Below are 18707 nucleotides of genomic sequence, written 5' to 3'. Positions count from 1 at the left end.
AATAACAAAAAGATGGGGTACTGGGCTAATGGTCGGATACTTGGTAGTGTGGATGAGCAGAGGGATCTTGGTGTCCATGTACACAGATCTCTGAAAGTTGCCACCCAGGTAAATAGTGCAGTGAGGAAGGCATATGGCGTACTGGCTTTTATTGGTAGAGGAATTGAGTTCCGGAGTCCTGAGGTCATGATGCAGTTGTATAAGACTCTGGTGCGGCCGCATCTGGAATATTGTGTGCAGTTTTGGTCGCCATACTATAGGAAGGATGTGGAGGCACTGGAACGGGTGCAGAGGAGGTTTACCAGGATGTTGCCTGGTATGGAAGGAAGATCGTATGAGGAAAGATTGAGACACTTGGGGCTGTTTTCATTAGAGAAAAGAAGGTTTAGGGGTGACTTGATTGAGGTGTACAAGATGATTAGGGGGTTAGATAGGGTTGACAGTGTGAACCTTTTCCCGCGTATGGAGTCGGGTATTACAAGGGGGCATAGCTTTAAATTAAGGGGGGGTAGATATAGGACTGAAGTTAGGGGTAGGTTCTTCACTCAGCGAGTCGTAAGTTCATGGAATGCCCTGCCAGTAGCAGTGGTGGACTCTCCCTCTTTATGGGCATTTAAGCAGGCATTGGATAGGTATATGGAGGATAGTGGGTTAGTATAGGTTAGGTGGGCTTGGATCGGCGCAACATCGAGGGCCAAAGGGCCTGTACTGCGCTGTATTCTTCTATGTTCTATGTTCTAATAGCTTGTTACGCCTACATGTTAGCTTTCAGTGCCTTGTTGATGTTTGTACTGTATGAGTGGACAGTGCTGATTTATTGGCAATTTCACTTTGATTGATATTGTTAAAATGAAAAGTGCTGCAATTAATAATGATGGACAGTTCTCTGTTAGGCTTTGTTTAAATTTTAAATAAAGACATTTGATTCTGATTGGTCAAGGTAATCTGAGAACTAAAAAGTGGATAGCTGTCACTGATTTTGTTAAGTTTAAACAGCCATGCTAATGTTATATTTGGTAATGTAAGAGACTGGGTGTGCACATCATGAAATTGAAGAATACAACAGATCTTTATGGCAATTAACTATTATACACTAACTTTACATTCTTCAGACATACAAGTGTCTGGGGTAATATTAAGCTATTGTATTCCATCAGAGGAGTCTGCTTCCAGAACATCAATATTGAACATAGAACATTACAGCGCAGTACAGTCCCTTTGGCCCTCGATGTTGTGCCGACCAGTGGAACCAATCCGAAGCCCATCAAACCTACACTATGCCATTTTCATCCATATGTCGATCCAATGATCATTTAAATGACCCAAAGTTGGCAAGTCTACTACTGTGCAGGCAGTGTGTTCCACACCCCTACTACTCTGAGTAAAGAGACTACCTCTGACATCTGTCCTATGTCTATCACCCCTCAATTTAAAGCTATGTCCCCTCGTGTTAGCCATCACCATCCGAGGAAAAAGGCTCTCCCTGTCCACCCTATCTAACACTGATTATCTTAAATGTCTCAATTAAGTCACCTCTCAACCTTCTTCTCTCTAACGAAAACAGCTTCAACTCCCTCAGCCTTTCCTCGTAAGACCTTCCGTCCATATCAGGCAACATCCGAGTAAATCTCCTCTGCACCCTTTCCAGAGCTTCCACATCCTTCTTATAATGCGGTGACCAGAACTGTACGCAGTATTCCGAGTGCGGCTGTACCAGAGTTTTGTACAGCTGCAGCATGACCTCATGGTCCAAAACTCAATCCTTCTACCAATAAAAGCTAACACACCATATGTCTTCTTAACAACCCTGTCAACCTGGGTGGCAACTTTCAAGGATCTGTGTACATGGACACCAAGATATCTCTCCTCATCTACACTACCAAGAATCTTACCATTAGCCCAGTACTCCTTATTCCTGTTGCTCCTTCCAAAGTGAATCACTTCACACTTTTCTGCATTAAACTCCATTTCCCACCTCTCAGCCCAGCTCTGCAGCTTATCTATGTCTCTATGTCCCTCTGTAACCTGCAATATCCTTCGTCACTACCCACAACTCCACTGACCTTAAGTGTCATCCGCAAATTTACTAACCCATCCTTCTACTCCCTCATCCAGGTCATTTATAAAAATGACAAACAGCAGTGGCCCCAAAACAGATCCTTGTGGTACTCCATTTGTAACTGAACTCCAGGATGAACATTTCCCATCAACCACCACCCTCTGTCTTCTTTCAGCTAGCCAATTTCTGATCAAAACCGCTAAATCACCCTCAATCCCATTCCTCCATATTTTGTACCATAGCCTACCATGGGGAACCTTATTAAACGCCTCACTGAAATCCATAAATACCACATCAACCGCTTTACTCTCATCCATCTGTTTGGTCACCTTCTCAAAGAACTCAATAAGGTTAGTGAGGCACGACCTACCCTTCACAAAACCGTGTTGACTATCCCTATTCAAATTATTCCTTTCTTGATGATTATAAATCCTATCTCTTATAACCTGTTCCAACACTTTACCCACAATCGAAGTAAGGCTCATTGGTCTGTAATTACCAGGGTTGTGTCTATTCCCCTTCTTGAACAAGGGGACAACATTTACTATCGTCCAGTCTTCTGGCACTATTCGTGTGGACAATCACGACATAAAGATCAAAGCCAAAGGTTCTGCAATCTCCTCCCTGGCTTCCCAGAGAATCCTAGGATAAATCCCATCTAGCCCAGGGGACTTATCTATTTTCACACTTTCCAGAATTGCTAACACCTCCTTCTCTTGGACAACATTGTCTTTTTCCAGTGTGAATACTGATGAAAAATATTCATATTCATCCTTGGATCCCATGCACAACTTCACAATACTGTCCTTGATTGGCCCTAACCCTACTCTCGTCATTCTTTTATTCCTGATATACCTATAGAAATCCTTAGGGTTTTTCTTGATCCTATCCATCAACAATTTTTCATGTCCCCTCCTGGCTCTTGTTAGCTCTCACTTTAGGTTCTTCCTGACTAACCTGTAACTCTCAAGCTCCCTAACTGAGCCTTCACGTCTCATTCTAACATAAGCCTTCTTCTTCCTCTTTACAAGACATTCAACTTCTTTAGTAAACCACGGCTCCCTCGCTCAACCACTTCCTCCCTGCCTGACAGGTACATACTTATCAAGGACACACAGGAGCTGTTCCTTGAATAAGCTCCACATTTCAAGTGTGTCATCCCCTGCAGTTTCCTTCCCCATCTTATGTATCCTAAATCTTGACTAATCGCATCATAATTGCCTTTCCCCCAGCTATAACGCTCACCCCACAGTATATACCTATCCCTTTCCATCACTAAAGTAAACATAACCGAATTGTGGTCACTATCACCAAAGTGCTCATCTACCTCCAAATCTAACACCTGGCCGGATTCATTACCCAGTACCAAATCCAATGTGTCATCGATCCTTGTTGGCCTGTTTACATACTGTCAGGAAACATTCCTGCATGCATTGGACAAAAACTGACCCATCTAAAGTACTCGAACTTTTGTATTCCCAGTCAATATTTGGAAAGTTAAAGTCCCCCATAACAACTACCCTGTTACTTTCACTCCTGTCGAGAATCATCTTTGCTATCCTTTCCTCTAAATCCCTGGAACTATTCAGATGCCTACAGAAAACTCCCAACAGGGTGACCTTTCCTTTCCTATTTCTAACCTCAGCCCATACTACCTCAGTTGATGAGTCCTCAAACTTTCTTTCTGCCACTGTAATACTGTTCTTGACTAACAATACCACACCTACCCCTCTTTTACCATTTTGTCTGTTCTTACTGAAACATCGAAATCCTGGAAACTGCACCAACCATTCCAGTCCCTGTTCTACCCATATCTCTGAAATGGCCACAACATTGAAGTCCCAGGTACTAACCCATGCTGCAAGTTCACCCGCCTTATTCCAGATGCTCCTGGTGTTGAAGTAAACACACTTCAAACCAACTTCCTGCCTGCCAGTGCACTCATGCAATCTTGAAATGTTAGTTCTGACTTCACTACACTCATCCATGTATATACATGAACTACAATTTAGGTTCCCACCCTCCTGCTGCATTAGTTTAAACCCGCCTGAAAAGCATTAGCAAATTTCCTCTGCCAGGATATTGGTGCCCCTCTGGTTCAGGTGCAGACCATCCTGTTTGTAGAGGTCCCACATACCCCAGAAAGAGCCCCAGTTATCCAGGAATCCAAAACCCTCCAACCTGCACCATCCCTGTAGCCATGTGTTCAACTCCTCTCTCAGCCTTGCTAACACGTGGCACAGGCAACAAACTAGAGATAACAACTCTGTTTGTTCTAGCACTAAGCTTCCACCCTAGCTCCCTCAATTTCTGCTTTAAATCCCCATCTCTCTTCCTCCCTATGTCATTGGTCCCTATATGGACCACGACTTGGGGTTGCTCCCGCTCCCCCTCAAGGATCCCGAAAAGACGTTCAAAGACATCACAAACCCGGGCACCTGGAAGACAACACACCAACTGTGAGTCTCTCTTGTTCCCACAGAACCTCCTATCTGTCCCCCTAACTATCGAGTCCCCAGTGACAACTGCTCTGCTCCTCTTCCCCCTTCCCCTCTGGGCAGCAGGGACAGGCTGTGCCCCATTGCTTATTCCTGGTAAGTTGTCCCTCCCGACAGTATCCAAAACAGTATACTCGTTGTTGAGGGGAATGGCCACAGGAGATCCCTGCACTGCCTGACAGTTCCCTTTCCCACCCCTGACAGTAAACCATCTAACTTCTTCACGTGGCTGTGGGGTAAATACCTCCCTGTAACTCCTCTCAATAACCGCCTCCGCCTCCTGAATGATCCAAACCTCAACCAGCTCCAGCTCCAGTTCCCTAATGTGGTTTTTGAGGAGCTGGAGTTGGGTACAGTACCCGCAGATGAAGTCAGCAAGGACACTAGTGGTGACCCTTGCCTCCCACATTCTGCAGGAGGAACATTCAACTACCCTAACCGCCGATCTTAGTATTCCAAATTCCCAATGATTCAACTGAAAAACTAAAAAAAACTTTATTCATCGATTGTTCTCTATTCCTACCAACCCTATCCTTCACTCTAACAGGAACATAATGCCAATAGTATATAGAACAATACAGCGCAGAACAGGCCCTTCGGCCCTCAATGTTGCACCGACCTGTGAACTAATCTAAGCCCATTCCCCTACACTATCCCATCATCATCCATGTGCTTATCCAAATATTATTTAAATCTCCCTAATGTGGCTGAGTTGACTACATTGGTAAGTAGGGCATTCCACACCCTTACCACTCTCTGGATAAAGAACCTGCCTCTGACATCTGTCTTAAATCTATCACCCCTCAATTTGTAGTTATGCCCCCTCGTACACGCTGACATCATCATCCTAGGAAAAAGACTTTCACTGTCTACCCTATGTAATCTTCTGATCATCTTGTATGTCTCTATCAAATCCCCTCTTAGCCTTCTTCTTTCCAATGAGAACAGACCCAAATCCCTCAGCCTTTCCTTATAAAACCTTTCCTCCAGACCAGGCAACACCCTGGTAAATCTCCTCTGCACCTTCCCCAATGCTTCCACATCCTTCCTGCAATGGGGTGACCAGAACTATACACAATATTCCAAGTGTGGCCGCACCAGCATTTTGTACAGTTGCAACATGACATCATGGCTCCGGACCTCAATCCCTCTACCAATGAAACCTAACACACTATATGCCTTCTTAACAGCACTATCAACCTGGGTGGCAACTTTCAGGGATCAATGTACATGGACACCAAGATCCCTATACACATCCACACTACCAACAATTTTTCCATCGACCCAGTACTCTGCCTTCCTGTTATTCTTCCCAAAGTGCATCACCTCACATTTATCTGCATTGAACTCCATTTGCCACCTCTCAGCCCAATTCTGCAGTTTATCCAAGTCCCCCTGCAACCTGTAACATTCTTCCAAACTGTCCACTACTCCACTGACTTTAGTGTCATCTGCAAACATACTAATCCATCCATTTGTGCCTGCGTCCAAGTCATTTATAAAAATGACAAACAGCAGTGGTCCCAAAACAGATCCATGTGGCACATCACTAGTAACTGGACTCCTGACTGAATATTTTCCATTAACCACCAGTCATTGCCTTCTTTCAGAAAGCCAGTTTCTAATCCAAACTGCTAAATCACCCTCAATTCCATGCCTCTGCATTTTCTCCATCAGCCTACCATGTGGAACCTTATCAAAGGCTTTACTGAAGTCCATGTCTACCACGGCAACTGTCCTACCCTCATCTACATGCTTGGTCACCTTCTCAAAAAACTCAGTGAGATTTGTGAGACATGACCTGCCCTTGACAAAACCATGTTGACTATCTGAAATCAAATTGTTATTTGCTCGATGATTATAAATCTTATCTCTCATAATCCTTTTCAAAACTTTTTCTACAACAGACATAAGACACATTGGTCTATAATTACCTGGGTCTTCTCTAGTACTCTTCTTGAACAAGGGCATAACATTTTTTTAAAATTTGATAAGATTATCTACAGTATGGAAACAGGCCCTTTGCCCAACAAGTCCACACTAATCCTCCAAAGAGTAACCCACCAGACCCATTCCCTATATTTACCCCTGTCTAATGCAGCTAACACTATGGGCAATTTAGCATGGCCACTCCACCTGACCTGCACAGCTTTGGACTGTGGGAGGAAACCAGAGCACCTGGAGGAAACCCACGCAGAAACAGGGGAGAATGTGCAAACTCCACACAGACAGTCACCCGAGGCGGGAATCGAACCTGGGTCCCTGGCAATGTGAGACAACAGTGCTAACCACCACAGTTTTCAATCTTCCAGTCCTCTTGTACAAAACCTGTAGATAATGACGACTCAAAGATCAAAGCCAAAAGGCTCTGCCATCTCCTCCCTAGTTTCCCAGAGAATCCTTGGATAAATCCCATCCAGCCCAGGGGACTTATCTACTTTCACACCTTCTAGAATTGATAACACCTCCTATGAACACTTTTGGAAGCCTCCGACTTGCCAGTTGACTCTTTACCTGTGAACAGTATACTCCAGTTAACGTTTGAAAGTTCATGTCTCATACTGTCAAAATTTGCCTTACTCAAATTAAGGACTTTAACTTTCATACAAGATCCTTTTCCATTAATATTTTAAGATTAACATAATAATGGTCACTGGTCCTAAAGTGCTCCCCCACTAATACTTCAGTCACTTGCCTTGCCTTATTTCCCAAGAGAAGATCAAGTTTTGCTCCATCTCTAGTATCTTCATATTGATAAATAAAATTTTCTTGAACACGTTACAATACTGCAGTTATTATTATGCACGTCCCTTTAAGGCATACTGACCATAATAGACCTCTATTTCAAAGAATGAAAACTGACCTTTACAGATATACATGGTTAGATATAAACATGTGTTGCCAGTACAATAATTACACAAATAGTAGAGACAGATTTTAAATGACTAATACTTAACATTTAACACTTTGGAGGTCCTGATCTGTTGATTGTTCACTGTTCTGGAGAAGGCCACCTTGTACTTTGTTACACTTGTTTGCTCCCTGTGGGGATGTGAGTGGGGATTATAGAGAGGATGAGCACAGTGCTACAGAGAGCCAATCAAGAGGAGGAGAAAAGAGAAATGTAGTTGTAATTGGGGATGGTATAGTCAGGGAATAGACACTGTACTCCTTGGGTAGGATTGACAGTCCCAAAGGCTGTATTGCCTGCCTGGTGCCCGGGTTCAGGTTCTCTCATCTGGGCTGCAGAGAACTTGGTGTGGGAGGAGAAAAATCCAATTATCTTGGTCCATGTAGGTACCAACAATATGGGACAACACGGTGGCTCAGTGGTTAGCACTGCTGCCTCACAGTGCCAGGAACCCAGGTTCGATTCCAGCCTCGGGCGACTGTCTGCGTGGAGTTTGCACATTCTCCCTGTGTCTGTGTGGGTTTCCTCCGTGTGCTCCGGTTTCCTCCCACAGTCCAAAGATGTGCAGGTCAGGGTGAATTGGCCATGCTAAACTGTCCACTGTGTTCAGGGATGTGTAGGCTAGGTGCATTAGCCAGGGGTAAATATAGGATAATAGGATAGGGAAATGGGTCTGGGTGGGTTACTCTTCATTGGGTCGATGTGGACTTGTTGGGCTGAAGGACCTGTTTCCACACTGTACGGATTTTATGATTCTGCTGAGGGAATATGAGCAGCTAGAGGCTAAATTAAAAAGCAGGACCAAAAAGGTGATAATCTGTGGATCACTATCTGAGCCACGAGCAAGTTGGCACAGGGTCAATAAGATTCAAGAGGTAAACATGTGTCTCAAAGATTGATGAGGAAGAAACAGTTTCAAACAGTTTCGTGGGGGATTGGCCCCAGCCCTGGGGAAGGAAGGAGCTGTCCCAATAGGATGTGTCCCACCTGAATCATACTGGGACCAGAGACCTGGAGAACTGTATAACGAGGATTGAGCTTTAAACTGAGTAGTGGAGGGTGGGGGCACAGGTGCAGCCAGGTCGGTTGTATGGAAGATTATTTGGCCATGCTATCGAGGCCTTTTAAGATGGGAGTGTTTCTGTGGGGAAGGATCTCTGTCTGGATATGCCCTTGCATGGGGGAAGGGAGTAGATGAATCCCCCATTGAGGGAATGTCTTTGTACTGACCCTTGCAATCAGGTGGGGGAGGGGGACTCTCTGCCTGGCCAGATACAAACGGTGAATGCAGTGGATGCAGGAGCTTCTTGTGAGGGATCTTTATCTGTTGGGTCCCTGTGGCAAGGGTTCTAATTGTGGAGATTCAGTGTCCGTGTAGTGGATGTTTCCGTTCTGGGACTGGAGGGCACTCTGGGTCTCTGTGCTGAATCTCTTGTTCTCTCGTTCCAGGGTGGCTCCATAAAGAGATGAGGAGTAGTGGGAAAACCTCGTCATTGAAACTGAAGAAACGTTGGTTTTTGCTGAACAGTAACTCACTGGATTATTATAAATCTGCTGAACGAAACTCAACCAAGTTGGGCACCTTGGTATTGAACAGTCTCTGCTCTGTCATTCAACCTGACGATAAAACTTTCAGAGAAACAGGTGCTGAGAGAGTATGATTACTGAAACATTCTCCTAACTAACCTCTTAATCCATTATCAGTGTCCACGACTGTCTCTGTTCGATGAGTGTAACTTTTTGATATCAAGTTAAAAATCACACAACACCAGGTTATAGTCCAACAGGTTTAATTGGAAGCACACTAGTTTTCGGAGCGACGCTCCTTCATCAGGTAATTATGGAAGGCTCGATCGTAACACAGAATTTATAGCCCTTATAGGCTATAAATTCTGTATTACGATCGAGCCCTCCACAATCACCTGATGAAGGAGCGTCGCTCCGAAAGCTATTGTGCTTCCAATTAAACCTGTTGGACTATATCTTTGAGGAGAAAGTGAGGTCTGCAGATGCTGGAGATCAGAGATGGAAATGTGTTGCTGGAAAAGCGCAGCAGGTCAGGCAGCATCTAGGGAACAGGAGAATCGACGTTTCGGGCATTAGCCCTTCTTCAGGAAGAAGGGCTAATGCCCGAAACGTCGATTCTCCTGTTCCCTAGATGCTGCCTGACCTGCTGCGCTTTTCCAGCAACACATTTCCATCTGTTGGACTATAACCTGGTGTTGTGTGATTTTTAACTTTGTACACCCCAGTCCAACACCGGCATCTCCGAATCATGTCCTTGATATCAGTTTACTTCCTATTATCAGTTAGGAGAAAGTGAGAAATGCAGATGCTGGAGATCAGAGTTGAGTGTGTTGCTGGAAAAGCACAGCAGGTCAGGCAGCATCCGAGGAGCAGGAAAATCGATGTTTCAGGCTGGAGCCCTTCATCAGGAATGAGGTCTGCTCCTCGGATGCTGCCTGATCTGTTGTGCTTTTCCAGCACCACACTCTCAACTTCCTACTATCAGTGTCCAGGAAAGTTACTCCAAGAATACCAGTAAAAAAAGCATGTTGTTCCCAGTGTCTAGGATCGTTACTTCTGGAGTATCGGTCAGCGGGAGCATTCCTCCCGGAGTATCAATGAGTGGGAACATTACTTCCAGAGTATCGGTGTGCGGGAACATTACTCCCAGAGTTTTGGTGTGTAATTTAGTGATAGATTATTTGGTGTTTCTTCCCATCAGTGACCGTACTCCTGAGCTAACTGTGTTGTCTGATCTGACCCTTTGCTGCCTCTAGGTTACTGGCACTTTGTGGTTCACGGAAGGAAACACTCCTATCGGCTTTACACCAAGTTACTGAATGAGGCCACACGCTGGGCGAGTGCCATTCAGAACGTCATTGACAGCAAAGTTCCCATAGAAACCCCAACGCAGCAGCTGATTCGTGACATCAAGGTAAGGACAGTCAATGGACATTAAACACAGAGAGAGCAGGAGTAGGCCATTCAGTCCTTTGATCCTGCTTGACAATTCAATATACTCATAGCCGATTATCCAACTCAGACCCCTGTTCCTACTTCCTCCTCATGCCCTTTGATCCCTTTAGCCCCAAGAACTGTACCTAACTCTTTCGTGACCTCAACCACTTTCTGTGGCAAAGAATTCCATGGGCTCCCTACTCTCTGGGGGAAGACATCTTTCCTCATCTCAGTCTGAAATGGCCTATCATGTATCCTTAGACTGTGACCCCCTGGTTCTGGTCAACATCCTTCCTGATCCTGTTAGAGTTTTATAGATTTATACGAGATCCATCCTTCATTCTCCTAAAGTGAATATAGTCCTTACTGATATAGTCTGTCTCCACACGTTAGTCCTACCATCCCAGGAATCAGTTGGGTCAGCATTCACTGCACTCCCTCCATCGCCGGAACATCCTTCCTCAGATAAGGAGATCAAAACTGCACACAATACTCCAGGTACGGTCTCACCAAGGCCCAGTATAATTGCAGCAAGACATCCCTGCTATGGTACTTGAATTCTCTTGTGTGTCTGTGTGTGAGTCTGAATGTGTATGTTCATTTCCACACTCTGCTTGTCCAGTTCACATTCTAGTCTGCAATGGCCCTGTCTAATGGCCAGGTCCAGCTTGGTTTTTGGGGATCAGTTTTATGTAGGCAATACCCCCCTCATTATTGTGTGTTCAAGGTGGGGCTTGGTTCGGGTTTGATTGAAAATGTGAAGAGATTTTGGGAAGTGACGACTCTATGCTGCAGTCTGGTTTTGATATTGACCACAGTCTATTTCCTTTTATCTTTCAGGAGAACAGTGTAAATGTGGAGATTGTGGACCAGATTTACAGAAGGAATCCAATCCTACGTTATACCCAACACCCCCTGCACTCCCCTCTTTTACCATTGCTCTATGGAGACATAAATCCCAGCTGTGAGTATCTGCTTGATGGCTCCTCTGAATAAATCTCACAGGAAACAGTGAGTGAGGGAAGAGTGCATGTATTTGTGAAAACACAGAACCCCAAGCACAGAAAGAGACAATTCAGCCCATCATGCCCATGAAAAGTTTCTGAAAGATTGTCCTATCTCAATCTCAAAGCTCTGAAAATGTCTTCCTTTCAATTTTTCCAATTCCTCCCCTATTTCCCCTTCTCCATCTCCCTGGTGGTAAGAGGTGGAGTCAGTAATTTTGCAAAAAGAATAGCCTCAGTGTTGCTGATAATGACTTCACATCACACTCAACACCCTCCACTCCAGATTTCACACTGAATGGGAGCAATTACTGATGCTCATCCAGTTGAATAATCTTCAAATACGACAAATGTTAATTTGGGTTGGGCTCGAGGAGGGGTTATTGTTCGGGGTGAGTCAAGGCCCCTGGATCAGGAAAATCAAATTCTGGAGCAGTAACAGACCATTCCACCCTGGGACCTCTTCCACTATTCTATAGGACCACGGCTTGAGTTAATAGCGACCTCAACTCTACATTGGAGAGTGCGCAGACGCCATTTTATGGGAATGGTTCAGAAACGAGAAACTTCAGTAATGAGGATGGATTGTAGAGAAGAAAGCTGAGAGGAGATTTGATGGAGATTGTCACAATCATGAGCAGGCTGGATAGAGTAGAAAGAGAGAAGCTGTTCCCTCCAATGAAATGATTAAGAATCAAGGGGACAGATTTAAAATGTTTTGCAAAAGAAGCAAATGCAAGATGAGAAAACAATTATTTCACACAGCGAGTAACTAGGGGATCACTGCCTGGAAATGAAGTGGCAACAGATTCAATTGAGGGATTAAAGAGGAAATTAGATGATTATTGAAATAGAAACCAGTGGGGTTATGGGGAAAAGCAGGAGAATGCACAAAATTAAAATGCTCAGAGTCAGTGCAGAAATGGTGCGCTTTGTTACTTCTTCAAAAAAACTCAATCAATTTTGTGAGACATAATTTCCCACACATAAAGCCATGTTGACTATCCCTAATCAGTCCTTGCCTTTCCAAATTCATGCACATCCTGTCCCTTAGGATTCCCTCCAACATCTTGCCCGCCACTGACGTCAGGCTCACTGGTTGGTAGTTCCCTGGCTTGTCCTTACCACCCTTCCTAAACAGTGGCACCACGTTTGCCAACCTCCAGTCTTCCAGCACCTCATCTGTGACTATCGATGATACAAATATCTCAGTAAGAGGCCCAGCAATCACTTCTCTAGTTTACCACAGAGTTCTAGGGCACACCTGATCAGGTCCTGGAGATTTATCCACCTTTATGCGTTCTAAGACATCCAGCACTTCCTCCTCTGTAATATGGACATTTTGCAAGATGTCACCATCTACTTCCCTACAGTCTATATCTTCTATGTCCTTTTCCACAGTAAATACTGATACAAAGTACTCGTTTCGTATCTCCCCCATTTTCTGTTATGCATCAATAAGATCATCTCTCATTTCTCTAAACCCCAATGGTTACAGGACCAACCCCTTCAATCTTTCTTCATAAGATAACCTCCCATTCCAGGGAATAAAACAACTCACTGGAGGAGGAGGAGGCTCCACGCATATCCCTGTCTCTATGATGGAAGAGCCCAGCACATCCAGTGCAAAAGATAATGCTGAAGCATTGGCAACAATCTTCAGTCAGAAGTGCCGAGCAGATGATTCATCTCGGTCTTCTCTGGTCTTCTCCAGTGGACCCCAGCATTACAGATGTCAGTCTTCAGCCAATAGACAATAGGTGCAGGAGTAGGCCATTCTGCCCTTCGAGCCTGCAGCATCATTCAATATGATCATGGCTGATCATCCTTAATCGGTATTCTGTTCCTGCCTTATCTCCATAACCCTTGATTCCACTATCCTTGATTCCACTATCCTTGAGAGCTCTATCCAACTCTTTCTTAAATGAATCCAGAGACTGGGCTTCCACTGCCCTCTGGGGCAGAGCATTCCACACAGCCACCACTCTCTGGGTGAAGAAGTTTCTCCTCATCTCTGTCCTAAATGGTCTACCCCGTATATTTAAGCTGTGCCCACTGGTTCGGGACTCACCCATCAGCGGAAACATGTTTCCTGCCTCCAGAGTGTCCAATCCTTTAATAATCTTATATGTCTCAATCAGATCCCCTCTCAGTCTTCTAAACTCAAGGGTATACAAGCCCAGTCACTCCAGTCTTTCAGCGTAAGGTAGTCCCGCCATTCCAGGAATTGACCTCATGAACCTACGCTGCACTCCCTCAATAGCCAATTCGATTCACTCCACATGATATCAAGAAACTGTTGCAGACACTGGATACTGCAAAGGCTATGGGCCCTGACAACATTCCGGCAATAGTACCGAAGGCTTGTGCTCTAGAACAAGCTGTTACAGGGCAGTATCCACCTGATGATGTGGACAATTGCCCAGTTATGTCCCATGTATAAAAAGCAGGATAAATCCAACCTGACCAATTCCTGCCCCATCAGTCTCCTCTCGGTCATCAGTAAAGTGATGGAAGGTCATCAACAGAACTATCAAGCAGCACCTACTCAGCAATAACCTGCTCAGCACTGCCCAGTTTGGGTTCCCCCAGGGCCACTCAGCCTTTGACTATATTGCAGCCTTGGGTCAAACATGGACAAAAGAGCTGAATTCCAGAGGGGAGGGAGAGGGACAGCCCTTGACATCAAGTGTGGCATCACGGAGCCCTGGCTAAACTGGAATCAATGGGTATCAGGGGGCAAACTCTCCGCTGGTTGGAGTTGTACCTGGCACGTAGGAAGATGGTTGTGGTTGTTGGAGGTCAGTCATCTCAGCTCCAGGACATCTCTGCAGGAGTCCCTCAGGGGAGTGTCCTAGACCCAACCATCTTCAGCTGCTTCATCAATGATCTTCCCTCCATCAGAAGGTCAGAAGTGGGGATGGTCGCTGATGATTACACAATGTTCAGCACCATTCACCACCACTCAGGTACTGGAGCAGTCCATGTTCAAATGCAACAAGATCTGGACAATATCCAGGTTTGAGCTGACAAGTGGCAAGTAACATTGATGCCACAAAAAATGCCAGGCTATGATCATCACCGATAAAAAACAATCTAACCACTGCTGCTAGACATTCACTGGTGTTACCAACATCATATCCCTCACGAGGAGAAAGTGAGGATTGCAGATGCTGGAGACCAGAACTTAAAAATGTGTTGCTGGAGAAGGGCTTATGCCCGAAACATCGATTCTCCTGCTCCTTTGATGCTGCCTAACCTGCTGTGCTTTTGCAGCAACACATTTTTAAGATCATATCCCTCACTGTCAACATTTTGAGGTTACCATTGACCAGAAGTTCAACTAGACTCGCCACATAAACACAGCAGCTACAAGGGCAGGTCAGAGGCAGGGAATCCTGCAGTGAGTAACTCACCTCCTGTCTCCCATAGCCTGTCCACCATCTACAAGGCACAAGTCAAGAATATGATGGAATATTCCCCACTTGCCTGGATGGGTGCAGCTCCAACCACACTAAAGAAGCTTGACACCATCCAGGACAAAGCAGCCGCTTGATTGGCACCACTTTCACAAATATCCTCAGACAGCACCTTCCAAACCCACAAGCACTTCTATCTAGAAGGACAAGGGCAGCAGATACATGGGAATGCCACCCCCTGCAAGTTCCCCTCCAAGCCACTCACCATCCTGACTTGGAAATATATCGCCATTCCTTCACTGTCACTGGGTCAGAATCCTAGAATTCCCTCCCTAAGGGCATTGTGGGTCTACCTACAGCACATGGACTGCAGCAGTTCAAGAAGGCAGCTCACCCCCACCTTCTCAACAGGCAATTGGAGACAGGCAATAAATGCTGGGCCCAGACAGTGATCCCCACACCCCATGAGTGATTAAAATAATGTCCTCACTCTGAGCTAACCAATCCTTTGACCATGATAAGATGTTCCTTCTCGCACCATGAGCTCTTACTTTAAGTTTTGATGTGGTGTTGTGTCATAAAGTCATAGAGATGTACAACATGGAAACAGACCCTTCAGTCCGACCCATCCATGCCGACCAGTATCCCAACCCAATCTAGTCCCACCTGCCAGCACCCGGCCCATATCCGTCCAAACCCTTCCTATTCATATACCCATCCAAATGTCTCTTAAATGTTGTAATTGTACCAGCCTTCACCACTTCCTCTGGCAGCTCATTCCATACACGTACCACCCTCTGTGTGAAAAAGTTGCCCCTTAGGTCTCTTTTATATCTTTCCCCTCTCACCCTCAACCTATGCCCTCTAGTTCTGGACTCCCCTACCCCAGGGAAAAGACTTTGCCTATTTATCCTATCCATGCCCCTCATAATTTTGTAAACCTCTATAAGTTCACCCTGCAGCCCCCGACGCTCCGGGGAAAACAGCCCCAGCCTGTTCAGCCTCTCCCTGTAGCTCAAATCCTCCAACGCTGGCAACATCCTTGTAAATCTTTTCTGAATCCTTTCAAGTTTCACAACATCTTTCCGATAGGAAATCGGAGTTAAAGGATAGGATTTTGGGAAATTATTTATTTGAGTAGTTAAATGTGTTTTGACTCCAGACTAACCTGTTACCTTCCTGTCTCCTCCTTCCCGTCTCCCCTGTTTAACCACCTCCATCTCTCACTGGCTGTAGTGCAAAAGGAGAAAGGATACACAAATCTACAGGATGAAGCTGTCAGGATCTTCCATTCTCTGCAAGAACTTGAGGCCATCTCCGATCCTATTCCCATCATACAGGGAATCCTGCAAACCTGCCAGGACCTCAGATCGCTGCGGGATGAGGTTTACTGTCAGCTCATCAAACAAACCAGCCACATGCCTCAGCCAAACAGCACTGGGAACCTGCACCACTGCCGGCTGCTCAGCTGCATGAGCTGCACCTTCCTGCCCAGCCGCACCATCCTTCGCTACCTCAAGTTCCACCTGAAGAGGTTTGTTTCACAGCTATCACCTCTTCCCCCACCCCCTCCCTCCAACATCCCCATCCTGACACACTCTCCCCATTGTCCTCCCAATACCACCTCCCCATTCTGCACACCCCTCCATCCTCCCTCCCACCATTCCCCTCACCAACCTCTACCCATGTTCCCCGCTGCTTCCCCCGCCCCATCACTCACTACCTGCCTACTCCTGTATCACTTCCTGACTACCTCCGTATTCTTCCACAACCCTCACTTCACGAATTACCAGGGCGGGTGATGCACCTTGTCTCCAAACTGCTTTGATTGCATGCTAAAGCAATATCCCAGGGAGATCTCTCTGGCGGAGTGCGTCTCTCTGGTGGAGTGCGTCTCTCTGGCGGAGTGCGTCTCTCTGGCGGAGTGCGTCTCTCTGGCGGAGTGCGTCTCTCTGGCGGAGTGCGTCTCTCTGGCGGAGTGCGTCTCTCTGGGGGGGTGCGTCTCTCTGGCGGAGTGCGTCTCTCTGGGGGGGTGCGTCTCTCTGGGGGGGTGCGTCTCTCTGGGGGGGTGCGTCTCTCTGGGGGGGTGCGTCTCTCTGGGGGGGTGCGTCTCTCTGGGGGGTTGCGTCTCTCTGGGGGGGTGCGTCTCTCTGGAGGGTGCGTCTCTCTGGGGGAGTGTGTCTGTCAGGGGGTGCGTCTCTCTGGGGGGGTGCGTCTCTCTGGGGGGGTGCGTCTCTCTGGGGGGTGCATCTCTCTGGGGGAGTGTGTCTCTCTTTGGGGGGGCGTCTCTCTTGGGGGGGGCGTCTCTCTGGGGGGGGTGCATCTCTCTGGGGGGGTGCGTCTCTCTGGGGGGGTGCGTCTCTCTGGGTGGGGGTGTCTCTCTGGGTGGCAGTGTCTCTCTGGGGGGGTGCATCACTCTGGGGGGGTGCGTCACTCTGGGGGGGTGTCTCGCTGGGGGAGTGCGTCTCTCTGGGGGAGTGCGTCTCTCTGGGGGAGTGCGTCTCTCTGGGGGGGGCGTGTCTCTCTGTGGGTGCATCTCTCTGTGGAAACGTCTCTCGGGAGGGGGTGAGTTTTTCATTGGGGGAGCGCCTCCAGGACAGAGTTACTGGGGCAATTCCCTTCTCCCCTGAGGTTTGTTTCTTTCTCTCTCTGTATCGTCTGTTTTCTGAGTGAATAGCTGGGCACTGCCTGATTCCAATTGTGTTTCCCCACAGGATTAGGGAGCAGTTCCTGGAGACAGAGATTGAGAAATATGCCCATTTCATTAACGAATCTCTTAAGAAAACCAAAGTGCGGGAGTTTGTGCCGTCACAGGAAGAGATTCAGGCATTGATTGGTCGGCAGGAGATGGTGACGACTGTTTACTGTCATGGTGGGGGAGCTTGTAAAATCACCATCACCTCACACACAACAGCGGGAGAGGTGAGTCACCATTAACCCAACAACCAACGACCACACAGCCAGTGGCTCAGTCATTCCCACCTGCCTGCACGTGGCCTGTATCCTTCTATTTCCTGGATGGACATGTGTCTGTCAAAATGCTTCTGGAATGTTGCTAGTGTATTTACTTCTCCCACCTCCCTGATTCCAGGCACCGATCACCCTCATCTCCTTTAAACTTGCCCCTCTCACTTTAAACCTATCCCCCCTAATATTTGACATTTCCACCCTGGGAAAGAGACCCCAACTATCCAGTCTATCCATCAATTTAGACACTTCTAGCAAGTCAGCATTCAGCTCCTGACTCTCTCGCGAAATCCAAGCTCGTTCAACCTTAAAGCTATTACACTTCAATCCATGCAACATTCTGGGAAGCCATTTTTGTATCACTCTCCAAAGTCTTCATATCTTCCTATACTGTGGTGGCCAGAGCTGGACAGAATACTCCAAATGTGACCTAACTAAATGTTTATAAAGCTGCAACATGAATTGCCAACTTTTATACTCAGTGCCTTGATGATGAAGGTAAGCATGCTGTGTGCCTTCTTTATCCCTTATCCACTTGTGTTGCTCCTTTCAGGGAGCTGTGGACGCTGTATGTTGATGCTCCTGAAGGGTCCTGCCGTCTACTATATACTTTCCTCTTGTATTTGGCCTCCCATACTGCATCACCTCACACTTATCTGGATTAAACTCCATCTGCCATTCCTCCACACAACTTTTCAACTGATCTACATCCTGCTGTATCCTTTGATAATCTTCCTCACTGTCTAAAACTCCCAATTTCCAAGTCATCTGCAAACTTTGTAATCATACCACTGACATTTTCATCCACATAATTTATAAAAAAGTACTAACAACAGAGCCACCCAAAACTTTCTCATACTCCCTCTACAAGTGAGAGTTATTCTC

General features: G+C 46.3%; 1 protein-coding gene across 3 annotated transcripts in view; it reads left to right on the top strand.

Annotated features, from left to right (window-relative positions):
* The window catches only part of myo10l3 (myosin X, like 3), a 234138-nt gene that overhangs the window by 175788 nt on the left and 39643 nt on the right, over window positions 1-18707 (top strand). For all 3 annotated transcript variants that reach the window (XM_043694412.2, XM_087989442.1, XM_087989443.1), the window contains 5 exons: window positions 8918-9112; window positions 10252-10409; window positions 11273-11396; window positions 16092-16389; window positions 17570-17777. In XM_043694412.2, coding sequence (XP_043550347.1) covers window positions 8918-9112; window positions 10252-10409; window positions 11273-11396; window positions 16092-16389; window positions 17570-17777 — 983 coding nt within the window. The remainder of the gene's footprint in view (window positions 1-8917; window positions 9113-10251; window positions 10410-11272; window positions 11397-16091; window positions 16390-17569; window positions 17778-18707) is intronic.

The sequence above is a fragment of the Chiloscyllium plagiosum genome, unplaced genomic scaffold, assembly GCF_037043375.1.
Source record: "Chiloscyllium plagiosum isolate Xiang-an unplaced genomic scaffold, Cpla_swu_hap1 HiC_scaffold_7, whole genome shotgun sequence".
Classification (NCBI taxonomy): Eukaryota; Metazoa; Chordata; class Chondrichthyes; order Orectolobiformes; family Hemiscylliidae; genus Chiloscyllium; species Chiloscyllium plagiosum.
Note: the sequence above shows the minus strand (reverse complement) of the source record. Positions and strands in the feature narration are given on the sequence as shown.